The sequence below is a fragment of the Mesocricetus auratus genome, unplaced genomic scaffold, assembly GCF_017639785.1.
Source record: "Mesocricetus auratus isolate SY011 unplaced genomic scaffold, BCM_Maur_2.0 Super-Scaffold_100007, whole genome shotgun sequence".
In the NCBI taxonomy this organism is placed as follows: domain Eukaryota; kingdom Metazoa; phylum Chordata; class Mammalia; order Rodentia; family Cricetidae; genus Mesocricetus; species Mesocricetus auratus.
The window spans coordinates 14812001-14824337 of NW_024429191.1; the positions used below are offsets into that span (position 1 = coordinate 14812001).

Genomic DNA, 12337 nt, shown 5'->3' on the forward strand with positions numbered 1-12337 from the left:
GGTTTAAAGGTGAGGGTTACCACACCTTTCATTTTCTTAAATGGTGATTCTAGGTACCTGTAGCCCCATGAATCAGGTATGAACAATCCTTTTCCACTTTGAGAATACAAACTCAATTTTAACCACTTGATTGCTAAGTGAGGTATAAAAAGGTCACCCTCCTTTCTCCTCATGGAGTGGAATATAAAAATGAAAACCCTGGTTTAGGGGGGGAACACCCCATCGATTTCAGGTGCAAAATTAAATTGTATGAATTCCTCATAAGGTACAGGATGAGTCCCTGGGAAGCCACCTTTTGGGGGCGGGTCACTGGAATTGACAGCCCAACTTGCTCAGTGACAAAGAAAAAAGGGATTAATGGGCATAGAAGCCAGGTTGTTCTTCCTCAATTGAGCTGGCATCCTTCATATGCTAAGTGTAAGTATGGCAGCTATGTAAGGAAATTTAACGCTATCATCTAAATAGATAATTAAAACCCTCCACCCAGGCTAAGAAAGATGGCTTGCGCTGTCATAAGCCACCCAGAGAATCTGGTAGCCTCCTGGGCAGAGCTATAATTACCCCAATAGTGACAATGAAAGAAAGCATCCTTTCCCATCATCCAAACACAGGTGCCAGCCCCAAATGGAAGCTTGCATCCCACAGGACACACTATCAGCTACACTCCAACACATGGTTCTTCCCCAGAAATAGTCCCAGTCAGTGGTCATCATCTAAGCCTGGGCTGGGATAAGGAATACTGCATAACATCAACTAAGAATCAGTGATAACTAGTTGTTCTAGTATGAGGATAGAGGGTCCAAATAAGCAGAAGGGAAATTCAGGACACTTGCTCTGGATGGCCTTTCTAAATGTGTCTCCAAAGTCCAAGTGTTGGAAAGTTGGCACCTGTACAAAACAAACATGATGTCCCATGGTCTGGGTTCCTTCCCTCCCTTCTTTTAAACTGATTTTGTGTATAAGCATGCAAAGTAATGGGTCTCACCTTCAAACTTACTTGTTATTATACATGGTTCCCATTCCCTCCACTCCCCCAACCCCTACGGCCCTCCCACCTACAGCTCCATCTTTGCCCCCAGTTAATCAGAACTGTTTTCCTGTTACATATATTACATTACCCTCTCTATTTCCCAACTCCCCTAAGATCTTTTCCTCCCTCATCATGATCCCATTTTTAGCTTTGTAACCTACAAGCACATATATAAGCATAAGTATAAAGTGATACATATGTATGTATAATTTTAAACTTGGATTCTACATATGTATGCATACTTAACTTCTTGAATCTGGCTTATTTTGCTTGACATAATGGTTTCTAGTTGTATCCACTTTTCTCCAAATGTCATAAATTCATTTTTTAAAGTAGCTGCATACAATCCAGTTGTTCATATGTCTGAGTTTTCAGAGTCAGGTCTCTGTATACTCCATGTCACTGCTAATCCTGCCAAAATGAATTCCTAAGTGGGATGAGTGGGTTGGAAGCCTCTGTTATCCCATGGCTTATTAAATCTATATTGGATAGGGCTCTTGAATTAAGGAGGCAAAGAAGTGAGAAGGAGCCTAGATGATCCTCTAGTTGGGTGATTCTCAACCTGTGGGTCCAGACCCCTTTGGGGATCACTTATCAGATATTTACATTACAATTCATAACAATAGCAAAAGTACAGTTATGTGGTAGCAACAAAAATAATTTTATAGTTGGGGGTCACCACAACATGAGGAACTGTATTAAGGGGTAACAGCAAGGTTACTGCTCTAATTCAAGGAAATACTGAAGAAAAGTAAAATGAGTCACATTCCAGTATGGTCTTCAGCCAACAGCATAGAAGTCACCTGGGCACTTGGTGACAGAAATAAGCAATCAGGTATCAGATGCAGTCCTCCAGAACTTATGATCAAACCATGCTTCAATGTCCCCCAGATCACCAAGGTGCAAGCTTGGCATTGAACCCTTCTGCACTGGGACCATGAACTTTGGCCTGCCATCCATTACCCAGTCAACTTCTCACTGCAACACTTTCTTCTCCAGTCCCTTAGCAATGACATCACAAGACTTGGGCTATGGTGTCAGCATTGCCATCTTTCAAAAGCTCCCCAGGTAAAGTTGGGCCTGAGAGCCACAGTTGAATAGAACAAGAGAGGTTTCAATGAGGTAGCTTAGGGTTCTGATTTGCAGTCTAGCTCAGTGTGCTCAGAACCACAGAGTCTGAGAAGAAATGTTCAACAGACAGAGACCTATTTTTTTAACCTTCATAAACCAGAGGTGTGATGTGAAGTTCACCAGGTCAGAATCTTGCACCAGGTCGGTGGTGATCATCCCATTGGATAACTCCTCCATGAGACAGCTGCTTATCCTGAGAGAGGAGTTGGCTCTGTCTCTAATCAGATCTCATTACCCAAGTGACTGAGACTGTGGAGGTGACACCACACCTCCTACACACTGAGTCCAGGAGTTACTCAGGGCCTCCCACTCCCTGTACACTTTGAAGCCCTGAGTACTGAGGCTGGGTGAGACAGCAGCTTCCTCTCACAGAAGCGAGGTAGGATCTGTAATAGTGCTGAAGTTGCAAAATGATGGCACTATGGAAAGCAGAGCTGGAAGCGCCACTGCCCTCAGGTGGGTGGAGCTTCAGCAGGTAATGCACAAAAGAAATGGCCACGACCTACATCAGGAATAAGAGGACTAGGAATGCTCATCATAATTGTGCTTCCCAAAACCATGAATTCCCAAGTATCTACGACATTTTCCATAATGAAATGTAAAGACCCATTTGCTGCACATTAGCTATTCAACAAGAGGGAAACATTCATTCAGATATTTCTAGAGAAATGAAGAGCCAGCTCCCATACCTATACACTGTAAGACCACACACACACACACACACACACACACACACACACACACACACTTAAAGTAACAGTAAAGATCAAATGGCAAAGCCCAGCACCTGCTGAATGGTGGGCAGATGTACTGAGAAACACTATTATCCTGGTCTCATCCCTGCAAGGACGGCTGAGTATTCAAGCTCTCAGGGTCCATCTTCTCTTTCCATGGAGCAGGGATGTGGAAATGAAGGAAATGGCCCTGCCCTTGTATCTTTAAGCCCATGATTATACACACCGCATAGTCTGATGAACCTCAGCTTGAATTACTTTGCCTGGCCTTAAGTATTAATTGATTATGAATCTAAATGTTTTTCATGAAATGGGAATAACAAACCTCACTACTTAGGGGCAGATTAATAAGAATGTATCGATTGCATTTTGCACAGTACCTAGAAAACAGTAAATAGTGAGTGACATAATTATTTTTAATGTTTGAACATCAGCTGAAGTTTCACTTTCTTTGTAAATGCTTCCTCAATGAATGTCCTTCATACCCTAGCTCTCCTACATATACAATTGTCACTTCTTGGGAGGTCTAGTACTTTTAGCATACATATAGCGTTTAGTTATGACATTACATGTTGATTTTAGAGTTTAAAGACACATTTATTACATATATTCAATGAAATGTCTTGTGTTTGGGACCCATGTCTAAGCATGACATTCATTTATTTTCCACGTATACTTTAGAAACACAATATGAAAATAATTTTAGAGAATTTCATTAACCAGAGTACAAACTTTTTAACCAAAAACATAATCCTAATTTAAGGATCACCTATTGATTACACAATAAATAATTTTAATAATAATAATTTGTACCTGAAACAAGATTTCAAGGACTAGAATTTTTCTATCTATGTCCTTAACACATGGTTCTTTGAAGTTTTCATCTTGGGGGCATTTCAGAGTTGGGATTTCAAATTACAAATACTGAGCCTGCAAATTCCAGTTGCTTATTTATATTTCAATAATGACATTCTTGAGGAACCATTTCATGTTCTGTATTCCCAATGTCTAGCCCACACTTGGTGCTCTTTATGTCTATCTGAGTAAATGAATGAATGATGGATGGATGAATAAATGAAGCAAGCTTCTGCTTTCACCCAATAATCAGAAGATTGTTAATTAGGATGGTAAGTACAGAAGGAAGAGATAAGAGAAACCACACAATGGGAGGTTGATACTGTGGCTGACTATGAGGGCTAAGCAGCACAGAAAAACCACCTTGTGAAGGTTTAAAGTTACAGCCCACCACAGAAGAGAGTTCATCCACTAAGTCTCCTCTCTGAGGACTCGGCAAGAAGAGAAAGTGCTGAGGAGTAAAGGTTACATACACACCCGGGAAAGACTTCTTGATTGTTGGCTCTAAGTCTTCTGAGTGCAGTTCCACATAAAAGCAGGGCACTTGAGATCTTTCCACAGAAACTTAGGCCAAACCAAGCAAGAGCCCTGTCCTCCCCCCTGTGGTTCTCAGTGAGTCTGAGCTGTGTCTCGGCACTGCCCGGCAGCCTGCACCACTCTTTCTAGGGTCTGTCCTTCAGAAGTCTGCAGCACTTCACTGAGACATGAAGGCTCCAAGTCTGTCCCTGGATGACTAAACAATGACAATCATATGCACATTGGCTTCACAGTTTCAGCTTTGTCCCTCTTCCATCACATGCCACATCCTTTCTCTGGGGCATGGGCCTGCGAGATTGACTAAGGCAGGAAGAGTTTTTAATTTAATTTATTTATATCTTATGCATAAGTGCTCTGCATGTCTACTTGTGTGCCAGAAGAAGGCATCAGATCCTATTATGGTTGTGAGCCACCATGTGGGTTCTGGAAATTGAACTAGAAGAGCAGACATTGCTCTTCACACCTGAGCCATTTCTCCAGCCCCAGGAAGAGTCTTAACTATTTATATTACTGTAAGAGTTCATCTGAGACACCAAACTCAAGCCCCTCAAGCTTGTTCTCTTGACTATATGGGCATAAGCTCCCCTTGGAAGCCCTGAAAACTAGGAATGCAGAAACAGATGAGGCATGTGCAAACCACCTAGAAAGACTGATGCTCTTCATGCCTGCACTTGTGGGGGAAACCCGTCCACTAGGATACAGGATGACAAAATGCACACTCTTAACCGCTGCCTATCCCAGCTCCATCATCCACAGCCATGAGGGATAGGCCACTGTGGTGTTCAGCCTGCAGAGCAAGTGTTGATTTTTCTCTTTAGATACTTGTCATCAGCATTAGTGTTCCACGGCTTTGTCAACTGAGCCCAGATCTGAGTTCAGGGCATCAGCCCCATCCTGAGGACTCACCGCATCCTGACAGCTAAGGACCTCTAAGATGCTGTTGAGCAGTTCCACACAGTACTTCTTCTCCAAGACCTGGTGCTGCCCATCGTCCCTCTGCTCCAGCAGCTCCTTCAGCTCTTTGGTGATAACAGGAAGCAGAATGTCCCGGCATTCTGGAAGCAAAGTAGTGACAGGCATGTGTGCTTCCTGTTTAGTTTCCTTTCTTTCCTTCATATATATTTCACATATGTATGTACATGCATGTGTATAGTGTATGCACATATAGAAAATATATTGTTCTTTATCATTTTTCATGAAAACATTCACCTTTATATTATGATTATAAGTAAATATAACATATTCTATATATTTATAATATGCATACCCTTATGATAGATTTATAATTATATTATTATAGAACTTAAATAACAATTTATATGATCTTTTATTAGGTGATAATTAACAAATATATTTTCCTTGTAAAAGTATTAAGTATTAAAGGTTAGGTTAAGATTTCCTTAGAATATAATTCATAATCCTGGTTTCTCCCCACCCCTCATTCCCTAGAATCAACTACGTATTTATGTCATATGTTTAAATGTGTAAATACATATACATATATTCAAATGTTGCAGTATAAATTCTCCTAGTCTCATTTTTATTTTATGCTTACTTTAATTCATATCATATTGTGGTTATAAACTATCATGATCTTTGTGTATGACTTTCCATATATAAGCAGAATGAATCCTAGAGTGTCTTTTGATTATATCTGCTTTTAAAATATGAGGCATGGCTACATGTGTTGCTTAGGCCCTTGATACCAATATTCCTGAGAGTAATTTTTATATTTTTACATATGACAACTAACTTAATTATTTGACCACTATAAACATTCTCAAATCACAGATACGTTTCCTAGTTGGCCAAAATCCTATTTTGGGGCATTTTTCAAATTGCAAAAAAAAAACAAACAAACATTGAACAACCAGGCAGGGGAGAAGGGGAAGGAGAGAGAACTGGGATTGACATATAAAACAAGCTTGCTTCTAATTTAAATAAAAATTTTAAAAAATTGAACCACCTTCCACCTGATTCCTGTGCACACTGCTTTCATATTAAATAAACTAGAACTCTCGTAGAAAAGAGAATCTTTCCTGATGATGCTGTCTCAGGACTTTTCTGCAGTGTTCTAAAGTCTTATACAATTTTATCTCTACATTTTCCCTATAAAGCAAAACCTTTAAGGGAGAAAAAAGATCCAAAAGTATTTCAAACCATCCACAGCCAGATGCTACTTGAACTAAGACATGAATCATATGCACCAGAATGCCATTTAAGTTCAATCCAACAACTAGATGTTGAACGTTTCCTTTATCTTTTGAGACACCAGGTTTCTGAAGGTACAGGGAGGAGTTGTGGTTCTTTTGCCATTAGGTACTTAAAATCCAACCGACACAATGAACAGTTAAAAAGGGCAGAAACGAAACCAAGGTGAAGATGAAAATGGCCAAGCACAGTTCTTGATTTCCACTTCCACACCCGTACTCCATCTTCTGGCCAGCGCCCTGACTGGTTCTGGGGAAGGCATCCCACCACAGGCTCAAACCCTGGGAAACTGCTGGAAGGGGCCTGCACTCCTCAGGATATGGGCTGAGCACTGAGTCCTAAATAGGGTGGTGCCTGACATGGGAATCTCAAGGAACCATTTATAATGGTAACAGATGACATTACTAACTACTAACATACAAGGAGTGATTACAGCATGCTAGACTTAGATGTGACATTTGAAATATTTGGCAAGAGTTAACTCAGTTTTTCTTCCTGGTCACAGGAGGGGAAGGCGTAACTATCTCTCCATTTTGCTGACCTTATGTGTGCACGGGTAGGAAGTGATGGATCCTGAGTGGTCACAGCCTGTGCTCTGAACCCTTGCATGGAGATCCAGACCTCATGGAGTTCCACTGTCATCTGCATGGAGGAGGCCACATACCCTCGCCTATGTTCCCTCCTCAGATCTACTCTATCTCTGCCTTCCCTGATGACTAGTTCTGCAGCTTTTCCAGCGTCTATGAATGACTCATCTTCTGAATATATTTGTTTATATGTGACTTTTCCAAAGTAGACTTTTGTTGCTCACAGACCTAGAGAAGAAATGTCCTTCATGTTTGTTTAGACATTTGCTTCAAAATGCATTTTAAAAAGGGATATTAAGTTGCAACTTTGAACCTTTGGATTTGTTAGAGGAAATCATAGGTGTTAGGGTACATGGGACAGGAAAACCAAGTAAGATCACTTCAGGCAAGAAACTCTTCCAAAAACATGGACAATTATCCCAACTTCAGGATATTCCATGGCCCAGGTATGCCTCACCATTGTTCCCATTTTTAAAACATCAGAAGATAAGCATCACCCTTCTCTTCAAAAGTTAATTTTGCAAGTAAATTCACAAAGGAGATATACAGTGTAGCTGAATGTCTTCCCTCCTCTACAGCTGTCTGGAGGAGAGAGTCACCAAAAATGCCCCTTGAGAAGATTCATTGTCATGGCAATATATAGAATGACTACAGCAGCTGAAGAGCACAGAGCTGCCACTGTAGTGAGCCAGGTGTGACAATAAAAACAGAAATGGTCGTTGTTATACCAGCTTCATACTTCTGACATAAAATGTTTGTATTCTGTTGAGGCCAAAAGTCTCCAAAGACCTTGAAGGATGGTGGGAAAGAATGGTCAGTTATCTTGAGTTTAAAATATGGCTATGACTGGGAATGTAGTGCCAGGCAGAGCATCTGCTTAGCATCCCTGAGGTGCTTGGCTCAGTCCCTAAGATCCAAAAGAGAAAAGATGAGGAAGCCAATGTGCTAGGACTTTTGTAAAATGAAATCCATCAGACCTGCAGGAAGAAGATGTCAAGTCAGATAAAAGATTAACCCATTTGTGCAATTTAACTAACTCAATCACACATTCGTTGAGCCAGTTAGTCACTCAACTACAGTTACTGGGTTCTCTATGTGCAGACACTGTTCTAAAGTAGAAATGAATGGCTGCAGCCAACCAACCAACAGCATCCAAGTCAAAGGAGGTAAGATTTGTGCAGATGACAAAACAAAGAAGAAATAAACACTTAGGCTTGTACTTCCCAATGGTTAGGAGTAGCCATAGCACAGATGTGGGTGTTTGCCTTAAAATTCTCATTCTATTAGCATTCTATAGTATCTCCATCCTGTCTCATTGCAAAGATCTAGATCCAAGGAACAATCCTGGTGAAAGATTTTAAACACTAATGATCTCCATGGGAAGCAAGTTCAAATCTTACTTAAAACTGAGTTAAAGAGGTACATTCTCTTTTTTAAAAACATGGTGATAAGCTCTTCATTCCTAGTAGTGTTCAAATACCAGGTAGCTGTCTATGCGCTGGGATAATGAGATAAAGGGTCAGATAAATGATTGAATCGAATCACTGTTAAAGCCTCATCCAAAATTCTATGACCACATAAAGTACAGGTTCATGGAAGTGCCAGGAGGAATGCCAGACAGGTGGACATTTGCACTAGAATAGATCAGATCCCTGGAGAAGCAGCAATCTATCCAATCTGAAAGATGTCAGCTTTACATAGTATCAAGACCAGCATCCCTGGATGATGGAGGCTGCTGATATTGAGACTAAGCAAGACTTTCACCAAGAAAGCCAGCAATACTGTGACCAGCTTTGCAGAAAAGGTTTTGTCTTCTTGTTAACTCTGATTTCTCAGAAATGTCTAGCTCCCCTGTTTGGGGATGAAATAATTTTTCTGGTTTGTAATTGGAGCTGTGAAATTGCATTAGCCAGTGAAGCTTCAGGAAGCAGCATTTCTAAATCATTGCTTGATTGTCAAGCAAACAGACACAAATAGTTTAAAAAACAGAGCTTGCAAAGCCTTAAATCAATCTTCATAGTCAGAGATAATGAGGATCACAGACCTGCATCCCATGTGAGTTTGTTGCCTCAGGTACCCACACTGACAAAGGCTGGGCAATCTGCCATCAGGTGTCAAGTCCAAATAGTAATTCAGACCACTACTGAGGAGTCTGTGTAGTTGCTCAACTCTCTGTGTTTTAATCTAAAGTTTCTTGTGTCCAAGTGACTACAGGAGAAAATACAGCATTATGGACTCAGTTTTCTTTCTTATTTTTTTTCTCAAGAAAATTTGATCTGTGGTGGGTGGTGTCGCCTACCTGATCTCATAGACTTTTGAAGTGCGATGTGCCTCTTCAGTGTGTTATCACCCAAGAACACTTCAAATAAGACTGTCTTTTCTTTCACTTGTTATTTATAACACCAACCACTGAAAGAACAAAAAGGAGAGCCCGTGCCCTCTTTGAAAGTCCATCTTGAAGAGCATTGAGCCAAACTGTGACCACAGCCACAGCCTGAGCTCCAGAGGAAGGTGTTCCACATCTGTACATGACATCTTTTCTCGAAACTGTCCTCTTCTGCTTCCTCTCGGAGTGAAGAAGAAACCCTGCCATAGTCAACCAAGAAAACTGGGGTACTACCTTTGATTCTGTCCTTTCTCAATATCCACATCCAACCTGTTATGGATGAGCTGCTTTAATGTTCTGAGTCACATGTCCTAAGATATTGCTCTTCTCTCTATACATAGTGACTGCAGTCCAGAAATTCTTCAGTGACTTCCAGTTGCTCCTAAGGTGTCTTATAGCCCTTTTGGGGCAGCTACAGGATCTTTGTGAGACCCTTTCTTCACCTCTCTAGGTACCCCTCCATCTCTCCCTCCATCTCACCCATCACCATCCTTTGCTTATGAATCTTTCTACACAATATTTTCTTTGCCAGGAATACTCTTCACCTGACTGTTCCTTGTCTTCTAGGTCTGAACTTGGAGGCCAAATCCTCTAGGACAGCTTTCTTGGTACTTCCATTCTGACTGGGTTGACTGTCCCCTGTGTCCCTGTAGTGCCTACAATGTATTTGTATCTTACCAGGAGTCACACTAAGTCATTATCTTTGGAACTGGATAGATAATGTGATTCTTGCTTATCACCCCAGAAATGAAGCATAGGTCCAAATGAGGACAACAGATGCTAATAATAATGCATTCTAAACTTCTCCTCCATTAGATGGGGTACAGCATCATTCTTCCAGATATTTGAGAGGTTCTACACTAGCACAAGGCCAGCGTTTGTGTGCTCACTCCAGGACACAGTGGGTGCCATCAGGAGTCTCTGGATACCACACAACACACATAATAAGAAGTGCTGATCCGTCTCTTCTGAAAATAAGGTTGAGAGAGAGAAAAAATGCAAACAAATCTCTCATAAACTAAGAAGGTAAGGCTGGTACCTCATGTCCTCAATGGAGAAACATGTCCTAGTCTCTGATCTCAGGTACAGCTTCAGTCCATCCTGTGGGGATCTGTGGAACATTCTAGAGACAGTTGAACTCAGAGAAGGGCTTAGACACAGCACCTGGTTGTGCGTTGTCCAGCGACATCTTCACATGGTTACCCAGCTCTGTAAGACTGACTGCAGTGTCTATAGCTGTCATTTCATCCCAAGACAGCCTCTCACTTGGTCACCAGCACCAGCCAATCTTCTCTTCAATCCTGGTCAATATTTCACAGACGTTAAGGTGAAACTCATTGGGCTTTTGCCAAGTTCCTATTGACTGGGAGGTGAATTCAGCTCAGTTTAAACCTCTTGGGGAACGAAAGGGCTTGTGGCTGACAAGGCTTACTCTGCCTTCCCCAGTGTGTTTTGGCACACTGGAAAGCCCTTGATTAAAACCCCAGCTCTGCTGGGCAGGGCCAAACACAGTAAGCATGGCTCAGCTTCCTTTAGCTGCCTTTTGCCCTTGGGCTCACAGACCATCTGCAGATGTGAAAGCCCACTTGGCTGGATCAGCTACACTAGGAGGAGGCACTCCATAGACACAGCACGACTCTGACAGTCAGCAATTTGTTCTCCCAACCTCTCTTCTGTGGCAGTGAGTCACAAAGCAAACACATTCCACCTACTGAGGGAAATCGATAACTACCCACAAACTTTATATTCCAGATCAGGCTACTAGCCTTGTGTGATTCTAACATCTTCCCCAACTCCTTTTCCAGTGACAACTCATGGATCCTCCCAGAAAACACACCTAATTACACCACCCAGATCATCACTGCCCCTCTAGCCCTCACCATGATGTACATTTCACCACTTTGAATCTATGGGTCAAAATATGCCTCCCCAGCCAGACAACACATGCTATTTAGAGATCATAGAATTCAGCAATGGCTAAGATGGCTTCAGAAATCTTAGTAGAAGCAGTCCTAATTAGGTAGTAGTGGACTTTCCAAAAGAGACACGATTTTCTGGCTCTATTCTGGACACCCACTGACATTCTAAAACAAGCTCTCACTTTGATCACATATATTTACCAGTTGAGGCTTGTAAGCTTCTGTCACATGTTAGCTTACAGTTAACATAAAATGGGATTTTTTTTTACAAGCAAAAGTCCTATAATGACTGGATATTCTAGAAAGTAGCACATGGTAGGAAAGGTGGACTGACACTAAAGCACTGAAACTTTATACTTCTCCTTCCCTCTCTCTCCCCCTTTCCTCTCCCTCCCACTTGGTGTGAGGGGGGAGGGTGTGGTTAGGTGTACATGTGCATGTGTGTGGGTACAAATGCTTCATTGGGTTAATGCCATGTGTCTTTATCATTCTCCACCTGGAACTCAGATTCCGATTCGGCTAGGATGAATAGCCCCACAGGACTGGAGTTAAAGTGTGTGCTGTCACTCCCATTGTTTTGCAAAGATGCTCTGGATTCTAACTCAGGCCCTCAAGTTTGTATGGCATATACTTTACCCTCTGAACCATCTTCCCAGCTCCAAGTTGTAGGAATTTTTAAGAGTAGGTTATATGGATGTATCCCTCAAGTCACAGTTAATATATATATATATATACATACATATATATATATACACATTTGGAATCTCCAGCAGTCTATATATTGTATGACATATATGTCTGTAGTATGTATGTATCCTTTGTATATGTCATGCACATCACACATTGTTTACTGTGTGCTGTGTGTATACACATAGTTGATGACCACTTATCGTGACAAGCACTGTTTTCACAGATGTTCTCTTCCATAGGCTGTGATAAACAAGTAA

At 41.4% G+C, this 12337-nt stretch overlaps 1 protein-coding gene across 1 annotated transcript in view; it reads right to left on the bottom strand.

Moving 5' to 3' along the window:
• The window catches only part of Dock2 (dedicator of cytokinesis 2), a 409830-nt gene that overhangs the window by 242949 nt on the left and 154544 nt on the right, over positions 1 to 12337 (bottom strand). Inside the window, exon 26 of the mRNA XM_040748446.1 lies at positions 5194 to 5342. Coding sequence (XP_040604380.1) covers positions 5194 to 5342 — 149 coding nt within the window. The remainder of the gene's footprint in view (positions 1 to 5193; positions 5343 to 12337) is intronic.